This window comes from Mixophyes fleayi, chromosome 12 (assembly GCF_038048845.1).
Source record: "Mixophyes fleayi isolate aMixFle1 chromosome 12, aMixFle1.hap1, whole genome shotgun sequence".
In the NCBI taxonomy this organism is placed as follows: Eukaryota; Metazoa; Chordata; class Amphibia; order Anura; family Limnodynastidae; genus Mixophyes; species Mixophyes fleayi.
Window position 1 is genome coordinate 14,035,866 of NC_134413.1, and position 21,857 is coordinate 14,057,722.

The 21,857-nt window shown below is 42.9% G+C and overlaps 2 protein-coding genes across 3 annotated transcripts in view; one reads left to right on the top strand and one right to left on the bottom strand.

Annotated features, from left to right (window-relative positions):
- LYSET (lysosomal enzyme trafficking factor) overlaps positions 1–8,677 on the bottom strand; it is a 104,198-nt gene extending 95,521 nt beyond the window's left edge. The window contains exon 1 of the mRNA XM_075191815.1: positions 8,670–8,677. The gene's annotated coding sequence lies outside the window, so the exon portion shown is untranslated. The remainder of the gene's footprint in view (positions 1–8,669) is intronic.
- ITPK1 (inositol-tetrakisphosphate 1-kinase) overlaps positions 1–21,857 on the top strand; it is a 103,167-nt gene that overhangs the window by 58,239 nt on the left and 23,071 nt on the right. For both annotated transcript variants that reach the window (XM_075191808.1, XM_075191810.1), the window contains one exon: positions 4,400–4,517. In XM_075191808.1, coding sequence (XP_075047909.1) covers positions 4,400–4,517 — 118 coding nt within the window. The remainder of the gene's footprint in view (positions 1–4,399; positions 4,518–21,857) is intronic.

Sequence of the window (21,857 nt, forward strand, 5' to 3'; positions counted from 1 at the left end):
TTCTCATCAATATTGCTTCAGCCCACAAAATGACTGCCTGCATTGTGAGTAGGCAACCGGTACACTTTTATATTGCAAAGTTCCTTTCATATGTGACAGGAATACCTATAAGTCTTTAATAATTCAAGGGCCTGGCGTAAGGCTTTGTTTAGAGAGGTAGGCAATATTTGGCTGCCCAGCTGTCGTGAACTACATTTCCCAACATGCCTAGCCAGACAAATAATTTCACAATCCACGGGCTGCTTAATTTTGCATTACAGACAAACCCCCTACTCTAAAATCGGTTCTGCAGTGAAACACATGGTTACTAAAAGACTCCCCTGGATCGACTGCTCTGTTTTATAAAATACTCTGACACAATGTTTTGTCCAACTGAGTCAGCATTTTGCACTTTCGAAAATAATGGATAATTACCCAAACACTTAGATAGCTGTCAGTCATTACCTGAAAAATTTACTAACCATAACCACCTTAGCCCTATATTTTAAAGGCCTAAGGCGGGCTGGTATCTCTAAGTTCCTCACAGTCAAAACCATTACAGATAAGCTAGCTATATGTCAGAACAAACAATAAATATATTAAAAGAGCACAGATTCTTCAACAAACAAAGAAAATAAAAGTATTTAAATAACCAAATTGCAATTATACCAATATGGAACTTGCAGTTTATTATCCCCTCCTTACAAACAGACGTTCTGCGGCCTAGTCCGTGGTTAGCAGTGGAAGGAATAACTCCTACTGGTGAGAGTACTGTGACCTGCGGAACAGGTCGGCGTTTGTGACACGGAAATATCTGTAATAGATAAATCCAGATACCGGCGACAGAAATACTGTGTGTCGGCAACTGTGCTTAATAATCTGATAAATGCTCTGAGAGGACGTGAAACGCGTTTATGTTGGTGTTGATATTCTGGCTGTTTGTGTCCGTTTACTGTATTGACTTCACTTTTGCTTTTATTATTGAAACCATAATCAAAGATGAATTGGTCATTAGATATTCATGTTACTAGTCGAGTTATGACTGAATGAAGGTATTTATTAAAGTCAGGGTATGTTACAGAAGGAGCAGACTATTGCACCATATAAGTAAAATGCTGCAGTAAGTGCCACTCCATATGTATGTGAGCTTGCTGTATAGATGAAATATTTGCGTTCTGTGGGTTTTGCTGATAGAGAAAAGGATGGTATGTGTGTGTCCAATCCATACTTGCTAACTCTCTCGGAATGTCTGGGAGACTCCCGAAATTCGGGTCGGTCTCACGGACTCCCGGGAGAGCTGGCAAGTCTCCCGCATCCCGCAACTGCCTAGCCTAAATGACGCGATTCGCGTTGAATCCCGTCATTTTAGCCGGCATTTTTGATGCAGGGGCGGGGCCAAAATGACGCATTTGGCCGCGCCCCACCCCCTTCCCGCCCTCTAGTTACGCCCCTCTCCTGGACAACACTTGCCGAAAGTAGGCAAGTATGGTCCAATCCATCTGTGCTTTTAAATGTTCTCTGCAAACAGGCCCCTCCCACTTCTGTCTATCCTATTTGCCTACTTTGATTTATTTTTGTCTCCGGGAGATCCCAGAGGGGGTGGGAGGGGTCACGTCATTTAGTCCCTGCCTGCCACTGTGACAAAATTGACGTTGGGGGTGGAGCCAAAATGACGCGATTGCCCATGAATCGCGTCATTGAGGCTCAAAGTGGCCAGGAAGCTGGAGGATTGCCTGCTGTCCCAGGAGTCCGGGAGACCTACCCGGAATTCTATATAGTCTGATTCATTAAGGCACGTGAATGGTGACTCTATGCGTATAATCGGCACACGAACTACATAATACGCCACGGCTGTGTATGCATGCTTCTCAATCAGAAGCAACTGTAAAAATGTATTTTATGTACAATAGACATTCATAACCTATTAAATGTATTTTGTGGAAGAAAAATAAAATGTAAAAAAAAAAAATCCCTTTTTTTTTTTTGTACGTTTTGTCATTAATGCCTATATTATTAACAGGTGACATTGCTTGAATAGGTTTTTTTCGTGTGTTCTTTTGTGATTTTATATTTCACATAGGTATTGGTGTCTTGTCTAGTAAATATGAGCAGACCTACACCCACATTCATCGCCACACGTAGCTTCACATGCGTTCCTTGTTGAATTTGGGCGTACATATACCTGATTTACATGTGTTTTTTAAAACAATCGCACATTGCTTTCAGTATGTGTCTCGTAATGAATCAGGCCCTGTGTGTGTGTGTGTGTCATTATTTGGAGCTCAGCTTTGTCTGCCAAATCTTTCTTTCAGACTCTCCTAAGTACAGTATTTTGTGATCACACCCTGGCTCGATAATAAAGATATTATCAGTTTAGTTCCCAGCCTCCTTTCTATACAAAGTAACGTGCCACCCACAAAGCCTTACTCACAATGGGTTGAGAAATAAATGAGGATACCTTCTATGTTGAGAAATGTATTCACTTCCTAATTTTCAGCCAATGTATGTAAAACAGAAAACTAGAATATAATGTTTTACATCTAAACAACATAAAAACGTTCTCCGTGGTAAGTTACCCTGTAACCCTCACGTGCAGAGTAGGTCACGTCTCACACGTTATGTCCTTGTACTCCGGATCAGCTTGTTGCATTGACCGTGACCCATATTCCCCTCCTTGGATTAATATTTAATGTATTATAGCAGGCTCTAGACGGATCACCTGCTGGCATGTCGGACTCATGTCTGCTACCTTCCTATAAGATAAAAGAAAGCCGCCTTTAATGCTGTTTCGCTTTAAAGCTTTTCAGACCCTAAAAATTATACTGATATCAGCCATTTAAAGGGACTCCTATTGTGATAATTAATGTGTGCTCTAAGATACATTGTTGCGTTGAACTGATTCAGAAATCCATAACACTTGTATTATAACTTGGCATTTAGGCGCAAAATTTGCAGACACTTGCTTTTGATATCTTGCATTAGACAGATGCAAGCTAATTACTGATTGGTTGCTGCTGTTCTCTGCAAATTTTGCACCAAAATGCAATGTCCTCACTTGCACGCAGAGGGCCTGATTCATGTTCCCCCGTACGTCCATTTGTGTAGCGTAAAATAGCTCTCTGCATTCTCAGAAACGGACCTCTCGCCAATGAACACAATTGCATGCAGTTCATGTCCAAACGCAAATGACACTTACGACTGCCTGCAACTTGAGACAGAACGGGGGAGGGAAGGGGCTGGACTAACGTACAGCATACTTGACAACTCTCCCATAATGTCCGGGAGACTCCCAGATTCCTTGTAGGTCTGCCGGACTCCCAGGAGTGTATGGCAGTCTCCCGCATCTGCCCACTCCCTAGTGAAGTGGGCAGATTTATGCCCAAAATGCCACGATTCTCTGGGAATCGCGGCATTTGGCCCCGCCCCCCGCTGTAAAATGCCGCGTTTTCGTCATTACGCCACGGGTCCAACATGACACAACTTTCATATTCCCGCCCCCCGCACGCCCACCTCCCCCTGACAGCTCCCGGCCGCCAATTAGAAACAGTTGGCAAGTATGACGTACAGCAAGAGATTTCTGATGCAGATGCTGCTGATTCAAGTCCTGGGCTTCTCGTAGGTACATCTGGTTTCACCCGTATAATCTGCCCCCACTGCGGGTCAGGTGTACATACCGACTGATGGTAATGACTGATGTATATCACTATATAGGACGGAACATCTGTATACAACTAAGATAGACTATAAGAATGAATTGTATGTACGGAACGCATTGAAAAGCATCTTTATGTATTAAATGCAAAAAAAATTGCAAACAAATATTTCTGTAACTGATTATACTGTTGAGTTCTTTTATTTTATTTAGAAAATCTTCTTGTATGCACTTTGATGTGACCTTTTATTGTCCATATGCGTGTGTGTATACTAAAGTCTTTTCTGTGTGTGTCTACACGACAAGTACTGTTTACCTAGATTCAAATCAGAACGCTGGATCCGCTTGGAATTGAATACGAGCGGAACTAAGCCCAAGTTCTGTGCTCCTTTTTTTTTTTTTTTACATGCAACATGCGAGTTGCATTCGGATTTGCATCGGGCCCAGTATGAGAAACCCCCAAAGTGCAGACGGTTTGTTTAGCGCTTTGGTATAGTTCACAGATCACACGGGAACAGCCAGGTCCGCGTTAGCTCAGTTATATTGTTGCATAGAGTAAGGGTTGGAACTTTAAATCTTTTTGTTGCAGCAAAATTCCGGGATCATCAACCAGAGAACGGTGGGAGTTTTAGTATAAAAAAAAATCTGCATATTTGCCCAAACTGTCCTTGTTTGAAGTTTTGAATAAACATACACAGATGATAGGTGGTGAGGACCCTGGCAACTGAGGCTTGCAATCTAAGTGCTTATTTTGTTTGTCGTTATCAGGAATATGTTGAAGCTCACCCAGAAACAATCATTTTGGACCCCTTGCCTGCCATTCGCACACTTCTGGATCGCTCCAAGTCTTATGAGCTCATTCGAAGGATCGAGTCCTACATGCAAGGTAAGCAGATTCAATAATATGTATATAGCTGGTGGCCCGGCTGAAGCTGAGGGCTGTTTCTCGTGCTCACCTTACCCGTATGTGACCACAACCATTTGCCAGACGTTATTTATTTTTAATGTATTCCAGTGTTACTTAAGAAAGGAGATTTCTCTGCCCTTTATTAAATGTACGCTTACCTAAAAAAAACAATGTTTTCTCTATTTAAGACCCAAAATGTATCACTGATACCCTTCTGTATATAGAACAACAGAGTGGGGTGTTTTAGTGATGTCACTGCTTTGACAGATGGTTCTGCTACTATTTCTATTACCATCTATGGAGGCCCTGGCCCTTCACCTCCCTGGAGCCCGCCCACAATTATGTAGCCACACCCTCCATGGGCTAACCACACCCACTTTAGCAATGCCATGCCTACTATTGGTCATTCCTTTGGACCGTTTATACTGCAGTCCGACACTGGTTCAGATCAACTCCACCGCAAAATAAACAGCGATTTCTAGCGTCGGAGCCATTTAGATGCGTTCCTCGACCTTTAAAATATGCATTTATAATTCTGCCGAATGCATTTATGGAGGGATCCGGTAAAATAATTGTTTGTGTCTCATTAATTACCATGCTATATATTTATTAGTGTGTGGCTGCTGTGTTCAAATAGTAATTCTTTGTTTTGTTATTTTTAGTTTTTTAGTTTTTTACTATTTATAAAACTTCAGTATAAATACTAGAGATGTTCACTGACCCCCAGTGTTCTGGTTTTGGATCTGGATTAACTTCGTGTTTTGGTTTTGGCAAAACCGTCCTTGCGTGTTTTGGTTTTGGTTTTGGAGCCCGTTTTATTTCTCTAACATCCCTATTTATTTATTTTTGCTAAAATCACATATTTTTGCTTTTTTTCCCCCTGTACATTATTATTAACCTCAAGAACCCTAATTTCAAGACATTTGCAGTCAATTTTGACCACCTCACAGGTCACAATATTATTTTCATACACTTTCAAACAAAGACTGCAGATTTAGAAGACCAAGCCTGCCAGACCTATTATTTCTATATCAGCAATGACAATTAGCAATGGAGCAATGGAGCTCTCCTGAATGTCACTGGAGACTTTGAAGAACACTGCTACCCCCTCCTCTTTCTATTCTACCTATGACGCTGCCCAACTGCTCTACAGACTACCAATAACTGTGCTACCCCTTCTGCGTCCCTCTGTGAAATGGCGCTGGATCGCCGTGGAGGGCGGTACTTATAGAATCCAAAGCTCGCGAGATCCGACGACGTAACAATGACATTTTGCCTGGTTTTCAATTCCGAGGGCGCGAAAAAGTACGCCCTCGGAATCTGCTAAGTTCGGGTGTTTTCGGTTCTCGGGGAACCGAGCCTGAGCATCTCTAATAAATACACAATTAGAAATAAAAACACATGTTAAAGTGTATTTATTAAAGTTTCCTGGAGTAGGACAGATTTTTGTATTAGTTTTGCATCAGCAACTTTTAGTAAAAAAGAGCTTTTTTTTTTTGTCTTATTTACCTAAATGCCTTACAATTGTCTATTTTCTGACAAGGCTTAACTGTTCCTAAAACACTTCCTATTTTAATATAACACCGAGCAAGCAATTAGTAGTTAATTAGCCAAATCAATAAGCCAATTACAGAACCTTTAAACCCATAATGAAAGTGTATGCAACATGAGAGGAGTATAACAATTAAATTGAAATTCCATTTAAAAATTAAATTAAACTGTTTTAAAATTACATTTTGGCTGAGTTCGTTGAATTGAATACAAAGCTGGCGTCCATTGCCACGTGACCCAATCTGGTGGGTTCCCCTGGGTCTCCAACAGTCTGTCCGTGTATTCTTGCTGCATACAAACCCTAGTGCCCGAGATCTTCCTGTACAGGAGAACGGGAAGTAGAGCGTTGGAGATGAGCTGTTGTAGCTTCAGGAGAACCCACTAAATCCAGGGGAATGTTGGACCCTAGGTCAATAGAAATGTGTGTTCTAATATATCTTATTGATCTCCACCCAAAACTTAACTTTGAGGGACATTCTTGTATATATGACCTTATATGTAATTCTCTCCAAGGGCTGGATTTACTAAACTGCGGGTTTGGAAAAGTCGGGGTTGTTGCCTATAGCAACCAATCAGATTCTATTTGTCATTTATTTAGTGCATTCTACAAAATGACAGCTAGAATCTGATTGGTTGCTATAGGCAACACCTCCATTTTTTTTCAAACCCACAGTTTAGTAAATATACCCCCAAGTCTCTCTTATACTTTTTTTCCCTTAATTTGGGGAAAACCTCATGATGATTACACAAGGTCATTTGGTGGTTTTAGACCATTCCAGGGCAAAATCACATTCCATTAGTTTGGCCCATCATGTGTGGCCAAATAGAGTAGTTCAGCGGCCCTGCCTAATAAATGTATTACAGCATGGGGACAGTTTAGGAAAGCCCCCCCTGCATTTGTAATGAATCGGCTTACTGACCAGTGTGGTGTGTATAGGCAGAGGCATCCTTTACATTGAGATCATATATCCAAAATATGTTTTAGTTTTGACATATCCTTCTGCATGTGTGTGATTATATATATATATATATATATATATATATATATATATATATATATATATATATATATATATATATATATATATATATATATATATATATATATATATATACACACACACACACATGGGCAAACCGAAGGGGGGTCCTAGTACCTGGAAACCCCCCTCAAAGCCTGGGGCACCATATAATTGAGGTGGCTGAACCCTGCCCCCGCTTTACACGGCTCTGCTTGAAAAGGGAGAGCTGTGTGCACCTAACAGTAGTGCACACAGCATTGCCCATGTATATTATAGGGATAGGGAGAGTTGGAGAGCAGCCAATAACTATCTAAAATTATAGCAACGCCCCCCATGCATGCTGGTCACGCCCACTGGCGACGTGGTGTGGAAACCCCCCTTTTACATATCCTGCGTTTGCCCCTGAGAAAGACCAGAGTGGGGTCTAAGTACATAAAGAGAAGGCACTCCAGTCCACAAATCTTTTTTTTTTACAAATAAAATTTGATATGAATGCTCAACATTAATATTCTCATTACTTTGCAAGAGGATCCTTTATTGCAGAGATCAAATGTTGGCAAAATATTAAAAACAAAGAATAGTGTGTATACAGAAAAGAAAATTGTGAATTAAAAAACTAAATCGGACCTTTCGGTGTACATCAAAATACGTTATATGGGAATATAGAAATCACTTTTGTTGGGATTCTGATACACTTTATTGTTTTATATTTATTGGGCACATTGATATCCATCCAAATATAGGCATTTCAATGCTGTTGCATAATCCCAGTGAATATATGACCCATTAATATAACTGTTCCTAGCCTCATATCAGAGGTACATCAGAGGTATTCCGCAGATGAAATGTAGATGACTTCTGGGAAAAATATATCCAGTGTTGTTACTATCGTTCTGTCTGGATCTAATAGTCTAAGAAACACATAGAGCACAGATCAAAATGAAAAGTGTATTTTACATTGTCCCATATATTCAGCATCTTCTACGACAAACCAATATTCTGGTTCTCATAGGAACAAAATGGCCGTCATGACTAGTGCGTAATTTATACAATAGTAATTAGGGGGACTATATCTCTTACATAAAATATAAAAAACCACTCCTATTAATCCATATATGTCCCATACTTCCATATGTTAGTAATAGTGTTACATTTTATTTTCTCAAGGATGGTAATATCATATCTGTGTAGCAGAATTTCTAGTTTAGGTTCCCAAACTCAATCACTAATATGATAATACCATAATAATTCAGCTACACTATGATTTTATTGGCCCTTTGTTGACACTACAAATAAAGGACAGTTGTAGCGTCCTCCGGCCGATCAGAGTCTGATTGAGGAGATTAAACCGGCTCCACATGGGATCAGCGGAGAGGGTAACCTGTTCTGTCCGGCTCTCCCATGAGCCTTTGTTGCTCACACAAGTAACAGACAGACCAGTGTATTACACAGACATAAAGGACAGCTTTGTGATGAACGAGTAAACGTGATGAGAGTATAATAGAGCTCAGTATGTGGGGACGCTGATTATGCTTAGGAGTCGTCGTGGCGAGATGACCGTGTACTGTGGCGTTCAGGTGGGTCTGTCGCTGTATGAACAAGGGAGCAGTACAGTTATATGCTGGGTATATTGTATAGATGGAACTGAGCCTGGGTTCACACTACAGAAAATGTATCTGGATGCTATGTCGTTAATGCTTTTACCAACCATTGGAAGAAGAAAAAAAGTCCCGATCAGCAGCCGATTCCTCTGTACACACTGTACACGTTTTACAAGATTTACCTTCAGATCTGTGCTCTTCATCTGTCATAACCATCGGCTGAAAAGATGGTGACTCTGCACACTCCATAGAGATCTATGGACACTGCCGGTCCTGGGTGCTTACACACTGTAGTATTGGAACGACATTGTTCCATCGTGGAACGAGATTTTTAGCCTGGTTTAAAAATCAAGCGATACGATATGATGGGCTCTGTAACGATAATCGTTCATCGTTTGAGCGTGCACACTAGTGCGATATGGTTGTGTAGCGTGTGATTGGCTTGATGATCGGCTAAAGAACCTGTGTTGTGCACCTAGCCCAGTGTTGGCTAACCTGTGACACTCCAGGTGTTGTGAAACTACTAGTCCCAGCATACCTTTCCAGCAATAAGCTGCTATGTATTGGCAGAGCATGCTGGGGCTTGTAGTTTCACAACACCTGGAGTGTCACAGGTTAGCCAACACTGACCTAGCCTAACACTGTATGTTGCTACTTACGCTTACACCACAGAAAATATCACCAGGGAAGCTTCAGAGCTCTCAGATGTCACAGCTTGGTAGAGCTCACACTAGATTGGGTAAAAAGTAGGGACTAGCAAAAGGGCTTTGTGGGCAGCACGGTGGCTTAGTGGTTAGCACTTCTGCCTCACAGCGCTGGGGTCATGAGGTCGATTCCCGACCATGGCCTTATCTGTGTGGAGTTTGTATGTTTTCCCCGTGTTTGCGTGGGTTTCCTAGCAGATTAGTGATACAAGGCTTCTATCACACCGGTACAGGAAGATTGTGGTGTCATATCACCTCTACATATGACAGTTCATACATCCGGCGTGTTCAGAGCTGATATTGCAGGTCTTTGTGTCTGGTTCTAAGGGTAAAGAGCAGGATTATTCCTGGAGAGAGGGTGACCTTCCTATTATCAGATATCTGACCCTAGTGTGTTTGTTTCTTTCACAATATTATTGTATCACATATTTCTTTTGTGTGTCTGTTTGTATTACTCACAGTACTTTGCAGGTCTGAGGCACAATAAAGTAACTTTGTTTATCAAACAGAATCCAGCTCTGTTCTCACCTCGGTTTAATGACATTTGTATGGCTGAGTGCTTCCTCTTGGTATCTCTGGTGCTGACCCAGTCAGGAGCAGATATATTAATGCAGGAAGCCGGTTGATCTTTAAACGTGCTGCAATGCACCTTTTACACAGACCGTCTTGTTGTTATGTCGCTTTTAAATATGTTCTTATCCCCATGAATATCTGGTTCCCGTATCTGACTAGCTCTTGGATTAGTCTGGATCAGTGTACGGTGAACTGTTTGCTATAGTCATGTCAGCAGCCATAAATTATATTTAAGTAACTCTGTTGCATTTATGAACTTTATTCCATGGAAAGGTGCATTTGACAGTCTTCCTGTATTAGTGTTATAGGAGACTCTGTGCTTGTGGGGGACGATGTTCCTTTGTCTAACTGTGTCTTTCTGCTTGCCCTCAGTCCCCTTGCAACATTATAGCACTATGACATCACTGAGAATACAGTGTACAATTCACTAGGAGCCAGTGACATCACTGGTTCCTAGTGAATGGATAGGTTGCATTCTCAGTGATGGCACTGGCTCCTAGTGAATGGATAGGCTGCATTCTCAGTGATGTCACTGGCTCCTAGTGAATGGATAGGCTGCATTCTCAGTGATGTCACTGACTCCTAGTGAATGGATAGGCTGCATTCTCAGTGATGTCACTGGCTCATAGTGAATGGATGGGCTGCATTATCAGTGATGTCACTAGCTCCTAGTGAATGGATAGGCTGCCATCTTAGTGATGTCACTGGCTCCTCCTGTATAGATAATGTAGCCTGTATTCTCAGTACATAGCATTGTTGCTTCCATAGTGTATAGCCGATAATGCACTATAAAGTGCACCGTGTCCGGCCCATAGAGCGTACTAGAGTATGTATGGAGTAACCCATAGATGCAGCTCAGAGGTGGGGCAGGTGTATATTGTTTTAAATTTCAGTAATTCTCTTGGTGAGTGCTGCTGAATGGTTAATTATTAGCTGTGTCCTGCAGTAACCAGTTCTTGGCCTTACCTTAAATGGCCGCCCACGTGACAACTGTATAAACCAAAATCCTCATTAGGATTGGAAGAGAGATGCCGATCTCTTCATGAATTTGTGCTTGAAAATTATCTTTAACTCATCTGATGCCAATCAATCGTTCCGGGGACACTGGGACAAAGTTCCAATCTATGGACCTTCTTTTCCATGTATCAACAAGTGAATATATTGTATTTGTGTAACTGCAACATATACACATTTACATTACTATGACGTGTCCTTTGTAAGATATTTCTATTAGAGGGATGCTAAAATGAAAACATTGGTTCAATTTAAATTGTTGTTGACATATTACATGTCTGAGCAATTATTTATTAGAGCATAGTTTCCCAAATCTAGTCCTCGAGAATCCTCAACAGGTCATGTTTTCAGGATTTCTATCTGTGAGAACAGGAGGGACACTCGTTGATTCATCCAAATAGTTATAACTCGCCTGTGCATGTTTAAAGAAATCCTGAACACATGACCAGTTGGGGAATCTCAAGGACTGGAGTTGGGATACACTGTATTCTCGCCTGGTAAATCTAGGACCTCTCCTGCCATTTGTGGCCACTAGAGGCACTGTTCCATTGTAGTATGTGAATGGTACTGTCCATTTATCTTGGCTCGCATCTAGAAGGGTGTAAATGTTTTGCCTGTTCTGTATGTAGCGAAGTTGGTTGTGTCGGATGTTCCTTGCATGCTGGACACACAAATCTTTATAATTGTGCACCAAGAACCAGATGCAAAAATAGGATGTTGATTTTAAAGATGTGCTTATTTAAGTGAGTTTCCAGGGGAATGAAGACATTGGGGCTGGGGGGGGGGGGAGGGAGGGGGATTCCCAGTTTAGCAGGGGCAGCAGAACAATTTCTCCAAACATAGTGGCTTGGTCTGTGCTTTCAGTGAGACACCAGATGCACTTTGTATGGGAAAATACGCTTTCACTGATATAAAAAAAAAATGCAACAGCTTCCCGATGACCCCTGACTTCATGATGAACCTTAGGCCTGAATGAGGCTGAATCAAGCGGTAAAAGACTACAAAGTTGAATTAAATGAAGCACTGGCTCTGAAGGCATGATAGGTTGGTCTTCTGACGCGATTCCCGCTCTGTCCACCAGCCAGATCCGCAAGAAGTTGAGCAGGACGCTCCCCTGGTTGTCCTCAGAGATTAGGCACATTTGCAGTTAGTGAGGTAATTTAAAATTTTGCCTCTTATCTTCAAGAGTCCCCTACAGAGCAATTAAATCCCTATTGGGGGATCCTCCCATATTTTGATATGGAGTGACTCTCCTCGCGCCGTGTATTAGCAAACAGGACATGAAATAAATGTGATCTCTCCTGTTGACCTTTCCTCTCTGTATCTTGGCACCGATTTCATCTTTGTATCTATGCAAATCACTCCCAGTGCAAACCTTCAGCGCTATGCAATATAACCACCAAAGTACACAAGTACTTCACTGCTTGGACTGGATTGTCTGTTGGGACTACAATAATGGCCTAAAAAAATGCTCATGTGACACTAACTTAGCAGTCAGTGGTGGCTTACAGTTCTTGGAGTCTGACTCGGTAAATTCCACAAGTCAGACCTCCTGAATATTGGTCCAGAAGTGTCTCATCAATGTCAGTTATCTCTAATGACTGGATAGGCTGCACTGTCAGTGATGTCACTGGTTCCTAGTGACTGGATAGGCTGCATTCTCAGTGATGTCACTGGCTCCTAGTGCATGGATAGGCTGCATTCTCAGTGATGTCACTGGTTCCTAGTGCCTGGATAGGCTGCATTCTCAGTGATGTCACTGGCTCCTAGTGCATGGATAGGCTGCATTCACATGAATGTTGGTACTGGTCACAAAATGGCTGCCTCTACAATGTCGTTTACAGGTACACTTTAAATTCTAGTGTTGTTAGGGCCACTTTTGATAACATTTTTATTGGTATTTTAGATGTGTATTAGAAAACCGTGTTTTATATATGTTGACATAACTGTTGCGGGTGACTAAACTAGGGTCAGCAGCCTATTGGGTACATTTTAAAATAAAATACAATTCGGGTAGCCCACTATGAGTTTGGCCTGGGGGGCAGATGCCCCTCTGTTCCCCGGCCCAGCCAGATCCTGCATGATGCAACCATGCTATATGCAGCTTGTTGATGATGTCATATAGGAGAGACAGATGGTCGCCTATGCTGCTATTAGATGCATCTTTGCAAAGAATGATGCAAGTTATTGTCACAATAATTTGTCATAGTGCTGTGATATCCACGCAGACCTTCCTCCCAAAAACCTAGGACATAAATGACACTAAAGTGAGTGGTATTTTAAGAGAAAAACAGAAACATTGAAGTTATTGAAACGAGTGGTCCTGAAGTGTTTGCAATTATTTTTCCCTGGGGAAAGTTCCCAAAACTAGAATGAGGTCATGTACCTGTTTATGTGCGAGTTAGACAAAGCAATGCATTCGTGATAATGCAAAATCTGTACATGCTGAGGGTTGACACTGAGACAATACATGTATAAATGGAATGTACAGTAGTCTATACAATAACAGAACCTATGTTGTAATTTGTCAGGAGTATTTGTAAGATCTTTTTATTTATTTTTTATTTTAACTTTCCACATGGGCGTTCTACTGTCATTGTTGACTAACGAATGGTGGATTCAGTCTGTTGGATTTGTAAATAGAAGAATCTGTTACATGTCACGTTGGGTTTAATTGTTAAGTGACATTCACTTTTTGTCCCGTAACACCAGTAATTGTGCACCTGTCATTTATTATGTAACAAATTATTGCTCAATTAGCCTATTACAGTGCAAGGTCCTGGAAGGGGAAAACAAGTACGGTAACTCCCTTTTGTGGCTGCAAGTTATTGATTGGAGTGATAATCATGTTTTATCCTAGGCACAGGCTTGCCATTGATACTTTTATAACAAACGTATTAAATATAATAAAGTCCGGGCATAATGCGTTTATGGTGTTTATCCAGATTATGTATTGTAATGAATCAGCAGGGTGTAGATCTATTACACTAGACCTTGGACCTTTACAAGATGGGAGTGTACATTTTCTAAACGTGTTATGTTGGTATTGTATTTTCTTTTTTTTTATTTTCATTTTCATTCTGAACATTATTTTACCTGTCAAATACATTCACTGCAGACAGCCATGTTGTGGGCTCCATATTCAGGACAATGCATCCTATAAGTTTACTAGGAACTAGTGATGTCACCGAAACACAATGTCACTAGTTCCAGGTTAGACATTGGTTCAGACTACAAAATGGCCGCCTCACGGTTGTGCACAGGTGTGAGGTAAACGTTAAACATGTTTTGGGATTAGATACAATTAAAATCAGATTCTGTCCTATTTTTAGACATAAATAGACATTTGCAATACAGCATGCTCTTTTATCCTAGTTGTTTGTTAATTCTCAGTGTATACAGCACAGTACTGACCACGCTGCAGTGTTGGTAGATATTCACGTTAGCCGATGGTCGGGACACTATAGCTTGTACGCCAGAACTACATGACTGCCTGCCAGGGTCTCGCAAGACAAAATTATTTCTTCACATAAACTGTGAAGGGGTTACATAGGCCAGTAATTGACATAAGTTCCTTTACCTATGTCTGCCCCTCCTTCGTCAACTTTGTATGTTCTGTTTTTATTTGTAGTTTTTATGTTTTGTTTTTCTGTCCGTCCGCAGCGGTGCAGTTTTGTGAGGCGAACTACGAGTAAACAATGATGACGATAAGTACTTTTATTTTCAGGTGACGCCGCAGCCTTTTGTGAAGGAAACCCCTATTAAGCTTTCCTTTGCGGTCTGCCCATATGGACTCCATTAACAGGCCACACCCACTGTGAGCATGACGTCACTAGAAGTGCCCCACAACAGAGTGTAAACCAGACATCATGTTTGGATCATTTTATAAGGGGGGGTTGTTTGGGTAGTAACACCTTATTCATCATATGCCATCCAAGGTGCTGTAAGCCCACAGACTGGTGATATTTATTAGGCTGGATGTCTGTAATGTCGGGGGTCACAGTGTTGTTCTGCTACTTAGTGGAGGGGTCATTGTGTAACCCCCCAATACCTCTTCCCTGACTGGGCAGACATCCATACCTAGAAATGAGGTGCCACTCCTGTAACGTACCCGCTATTGGTTTTTTGTTTTGTATCATCATAGCAGCTATTTATATAGCGCCACTGATTCCACATCGCTGTACAGAGAACTCACTCACATCAATCCCTGCCCCATTGGGGCTTACAGTCTAAATTCCCTAACATACACACAGACCGAATGGCGTATGGCGGAATCAGGTTGTTGCATGGATAAAATCTCCCGTTGAGACACGAGCCCGGCAGATGTTTGTAACACATAGAGAAGCTTTCCTTGTAATCTCACAGAGCCCAGAGCAGATCTGTATATATAGAATTGTGATGAAGACCAGAACCTACTGTTTGTTCCTAGGAAAATGAAGCTGCCGATTCTCCCAGTCACCAACATAAAAATGCTGAAATGATTCATAGAAATGTGAAGATTATACATACAGGTAGTCCCGATATTACTCATACAGACTGCGTGCAGGATGCAATGTCTGCCTGATGTAATGCTTGCAATGTTTAGTGTAATGCTTAGAGACTGGTCCTCTCACTTATATACGTATAAAACCTGCACTTTGTGAGCAGATACATCTGGTTCATGACTTTTAATAACTTTATTTAATGAAGAACATAATAGAGGGCATCAAAGAAATCTATATAAAGCACTCTCACACACATACACACACATCATCCACCACTTTAAAACCACTGACAAGTGAAGTGAGTAACATTGATTATCTGGTTACAATGTCACCTGTCAGGGGGTCGGATATATTACACAGCAAGTGAACAGTTAGTTCTTGACGTTGATGTGTTTGAAACAGGAAAAATGAGCAAATGTAAGGATCGGAGCGACTTTGACAAGGGCCAGATTGTGATGGCTAGATGACTGGGTCAGAGCATCTCCCAAACGGCAGGTCTTGTGGGGTGTTCCCGGTATGCAGCGGTTAGAACCGACCAAACGTGATCCGACCAAACGTGATCCAACTATAGATAACTGGTGAACCAGCGTCTGGCAGAAGGTGTTAGAAAACACGCAGCAACGCAGTTTGCTCTGTATGGTGCTGCATAGCCACAGACCGATCAGAGTGCACATGCTAGCCCCTGTCCACCGCTGAAAGCACCTACAATGGGCACGTAAGCACCAGAACTAGACCATAGCAATGGAAGAAGGTGGCCTGGTCTCACATTTTCTTGTACATCATGTGGAAGAGATGGCACCAGGATGCAGTATGGGAAGAAGGCAAGCCGTCGGGGTCAGTCTGATGCTCTGGGCAATGTTCTGCAGGGAAACCTTGAGTCTTGGATGTTATTTTGACACGTACCACCTACCTACTAAACATTGCTACAGACCAAGTACACTCCTTCATGGCAGCGGTATTCCCTGATGGCAGTGGCCTCTTCCAGCAGGATAATGCGCCCTGCCATGCTGCAAAAACTGTTCAAGAATGGTTTGAGGGACATGACAAAGAGTTCAAGGTGTTGACTTGGCCTCCAACTTTCCCTGATCTCAAGCTGATCGAGCATCTGTGGGATGTGCTGGAAAAACAAGTGAGCCAGGGAGTCCCCACCTCGCAACTTGCAGGACTTACAGGCTCTGCTGCTAACGTCTTGGTGCCAGATACAACAGGACACCTTCAGAGGTCTTGTGAAGTCCATGCATCGATGGGTCACAGCTGGTTGTCGGCACAAGAGGGACCTACACAATATTAGGCAGGTTGTTTTAATGTTGACACTGATCTGTGTGTGTGTGTGTGTATATATATATATATATATATATATATATATAAACACACACACACACTCACAGTCTGAATTGCATGCTTTTTAAGACCTAAATCCAGTATACTCTTGTAAAAATGTCCATACCTCAAAAATGTATATTGATTTATTTATTGATTATTGAGGTTTCCAGGCCTTTATCACGCAGTGTTGCAGTAAATCATTACTTGCGCTTGTGTCATCGTAAGGGTGCCAAGTCCATTTCTACCCCATTGTTGTCTGGTATTCAGAAACCCTTTCAAGTAAGGTGCTGGTAATTGATAGACAACCTCACGCTCACTAGCTGGTTGTAGGACTACAAGGCCCAGCTTGCCCTGCCAGCGTCTACATGCTGGGAGTTGTAGTCCCACAACATCTGGCAAGCCACAGGTTTATAAAACGTCCCAGTGTTTGTCTAATGTTACAGGAGACTGAGAGAAGCTGCACGGTCACCATGAATTCAGCATTCTGTCTAAACAATATAAAAATGGCCTATTTGTCATTCTTGCTGTTAGCTCCAACAATTACTGCTATTTTAGTTCTCTATTTATATCTTTTTTTTTTTTTTTTCCCTTCCTGCTTATATTTCCTTTGTAATGGCAGAGCCAGCGGCTCCATTATGTAAATGAGAGGGAGGAGACAGGCGTGCGTTCTAGTAATGTCAATAGAAATGACCTCCTACAAATATGTTCCTAAAAAGGTCATTGTAACAGTTTCATTAAAAGGGGCAGAAGCATCATAGACCTGTAGTTAAGTTATCAGAATAATTTAATGTTGGTAACTATGTAACACACAAAATGGCTACCCCCACTGTGTGTTGGTGACAATACACTTTAAAGATTCCGTTTTACATGTTCCCTCATCTCCCGCTTCTCTGTTTGCCCCATTGGTCCCCTAGAGCTTGCTTAATACAATTAAAGCTCTTTGATACCACCAAATCATTAATCGGATAAGTCCATATGTTAGATCATTGTGCATTTATGTTAGAAAGTGTATGTTATGTAAAATATTTTAATTATACAATGGGCCCTTGTAACTGGATATACTATATAAATCTGTGCACTGTATGACCCAGTCTGATTTATTAGGTATACAAATCGGCCAATCGCATGGCAGCAAGTCAATGCATTAAAGCAGGCAGACATGGTCAAGAGGCTCAGCGGGTTGTTCAGACAAAGTGACCGTGGAATGATCATTGGTGCCAGCCGGTGGGGTTTATCTCCGAAACTACTGATCTGCTGGGATTTTCAGGCACAACTGTCTCTGGAGTTTACAGAGAACGGCGCGCAAAACAAAAAATCATCCAGTGAGCGCCAGTTTTGTGGGTTAAGAAGACGAGAGGTCAGAGGAGAATGGTCAGACTGGTTCATGCTGACAGGATGGTGATAGAAACTCAAATAACCATATGTTACAACCGTGGTTTGCAGAAGAGCATCTCGGAACACACAGCACGTCGTACCTTGAAGTTTCTCAGTCATACAGGGCAGCACGGTGGCTAAGTGGTTAGCACTTCTGCCTTACAGCACTGGGGTCAGGAGTTCAATTCCTGACCATGGCCTTATCTGTGAGGAGTTTGTATGTTCTCCCCGTGTTTGCGTGGGTTTCCTCCGGGTGGTATTTTAATTGGCTGCTAACAAATTGACCCTAGTCTGTGTCTGTGTGTGTATGTTAGGGAATTTAGACTGTAAGCCCCAATGGGACAGGGACTGATGTGAATGAGTTCTCTGTACAGCGCTGCGGAATCGGTGGCGCTATATAAATAAATGGTGATCATGCTGTATCGATGTAAACGCGTTTTGAAGCTCTTTCAATGTAAATGTCCTATGGACTTATTTAGGGATAACTTGCCTCTTAAATCCACTATCTCAGATACTGGCGCTCCAGTCCTACATGCTCAGTAGATAAATCAAAATACTAATAAAGTTCATGCTGAATGATGCATCCAGCGACTGTATAGAATGAATGAGTCAGTGATTTCCTTGTTACTCCTCCCTCCCTCCCACGCTGTTTATTCATTACTATTTCTGCTATTGTGTAAAAATAAATCTCTGCCTTTGAAGGCTTGCTGGGTGCGATGTTTTACAGAATGCCGGAAAAACTAGGTGTTATGCCGCAGTAATCCACAATTATAAATGTAATCCCTTAAACACAGATAGTTATGCAGAGTTTTGTGTGTGAAATGTTGCAAAGCGAGAGATTGGTATTGTGTTGTTTTGCTGGTCTGAGGATGAGAATCCCGTGTACTGATTTGGAACTGGAGTTTCGTAACCCCCATGTCCTCTTGCTTGTTGCCCGAGGCTTTGAATCTGGCATCATTTTCAGGTGCTTTGATCCCCGTGTGTACTGTTCTGTGACTGAGGCCCAGAGCGCTCTGTTCCTTTTGGAATCCTATGGCCAGTTCTGACTCCAATGACGCGTTGTGCTCCGCTAGCTGGATCTGCAAACATCACTTAGCAGCATATGGCAGATAGGAATCTGGAAGGTAATAATACAATTTAATTTACTCCTAAGTGAGGAACAGGTGTTGCGGTTGAAACCTGCGGCTTCCTGTACCACATACCTATTACTTACACAGAGCTACTCCTGTATATGCTAATTTCATTGAATCCAGGATTTGTAAAGACACGTATACATTGTGTAAGGCTGGTTACACACTACAGAAAATTTCTCCCGTTGCGACATCTTTAATGATTTTACCAACAACAGAAGGAAAAACAAAGTTCAGATCAGCAGCCGATTCCTGTGTACACACTATACACGTTTTGCAAGATTTACCTTTAGATCTGTGCTCTTCATCTGTCATAACCATCGGCTGAAAAGATGGTGACTCTGCACACTCCATAGAGATCTATGGACACTGCCGGTCCTGAGTGCATACACACTGCAGAATTGGAACAACGTTGTTTCATTGTTGAACAAGATTTTTAGTCCGATTTTAAAAATCAATGAAACGATACGATGTGCTTCAGAACGATAATCGTTCATCGTTGGAGCGTACACACTAATGCGATGGTCTTTTATCGTGTGATTGGTCGATAATTGTCTGAAAACCCTGTAGTGTGTACCCAGCCTTAGAATGATGATGGTGGGGAGTGGTTCAGACATCATACACGTGCTGTCACTAGTACTAGGCTGTCACTGTGTAGATTTATGGACTGTACAGGAGTGTAGCTAAATAAGTTATCTTAAGAGCACACTGCACCCAGTCTCTTGTGTGAATTAATAAGAGAAGAAACCTGAACTAATACCTATAGGATCAAATGAAAACTCCCCGATTTAGTGGACAAATCATCACGGCAAATGACCTACTCTGGTTGAAAGAAGAACTGCACTCTGTTGGGAGTAGATTCCTTTGGGAACAGTGGCACCCTGGCTCTGGGGGTCCCAGGACACTGGCCCCCTGGCTCTGGGGGTCCCAGGACACTGGCACCCTGGCTCTGGGGGTCCCAGGACACTGGCCCCCTGGCTCTGGGGGTCCCAGGACACTGGCCCCCTGGCTCTGGGGGTCCCAGGACACTGGCCCCCTGGCTCTCGGGGTCCCAGGACACTGGCACCCTGGCTCTTGGGGTCCCAGGACACTGGCACCCTGGCTCTCGCGGCCCCAGGACACTGGCACCCTGGCTCTGGGGGACCCAGGACACTGGCTCCCTGGCTCTCGGGGTCCCAGGACACTGGCTCTCGGGGTCCCAGGATATTGGCTCTCGGGGTCCCAGGATATTGGCACCATGGCTCTCGGAGTCCCAGGACACTGGCACCATGGCTCCTGGGGTCCCAGGAGAGTGGCCCCCTGGTTCTCACAGTCCCAGGACACTGGCCCCCTGGCTCTCGCGGTCCCAGGACACTGGCTCTTGGGGTCCCAGGACGCTGACCTCCTGGCTCTCGGGGTCCCAGGACACTGGCACCATGGCTCTTGAGGTCCCAGGAGAGTGGCCCCCTGGCTCTCACGGTCCCAGGACACTGGCCCCCTGGCTCTCGCGGTCCCAGGACACTGGCCCCCTGGCTCTCGGGGTCCCAGGACACTGGCTCTCGGGGTCCCAGGATATTGGCACCATGGCTCTCGGAGTCCCAGGACACTGGCACCATGGCTCCTGGGGTCCCAGGACACTGGCCCCCTGGCTCTCACGGTCCCAGGACACTGGCCCCCTGGCTCTCGCGGTCCCAGGACACTGGCTCTTGGGGTCCCAGGACGCTGACCTCCTGGCTCTCGCGGTCCCAGGACACTGGCTCTCGGGGTCCCAGGACGCTGACCCCCTGGCTCTCGGGGTCCCAGGACACTGGCACCATGGCTCTTGGGGTCCCAGGAGAGTGGCAGTTGGAGTTTGAGAACAATCCACATTGACATTTCAAGGCCCAGGACAATGGCCCATTGACTGTTATTTACAATATATATACAGCAATTCCATGTGTAAGACAAACTACAAGAGCCACTTCAGATCAGATGACCAGTCTTTGGATCAGCAGTCATTTTCATTAAAAAAATAGAGATATCCGAGATACCTACAATGGGTAACGCACCAATGGTTAAAATATTGTAAATAAACAAACTAACTTTTAGCACGTATGTCAAAAATACGTACAAATGTCTGTTCCATTTAACTGTTTACAAATATACAGTTCAAGTCGTTGCCATTGCATAATATCAGCTTCTGCTTTTTACATTGACATCCTGGTGACACCCGATCTGTTATGGTGATCCACAAACCCTGGCACCGGGGTTCGGAATTACTGACCTACACATCAGCATAAATTAGTTTCAGTGATTTCCGACTATCCATGAGTCAGATGCCGGCCCTGACATTGGAGTCTGTCCGCGGAGTTCACTGTGCGCGTTCCAAGAATTTAGAACTGGAACTAGTGGGAATAAAAACAATTAGTTCTCAGGACATTGGTGACATTTTTATGGAAGTAGGGGGGAGATTTCTGCGATACCGGTCTCTCTTTACATTTATCTGGGAAGACTGTCTCTTCCTCTGGAAATAAACAGCTGAATTATTACAAATCTGAATTCTTCGTTTACGACGACTCCTTATA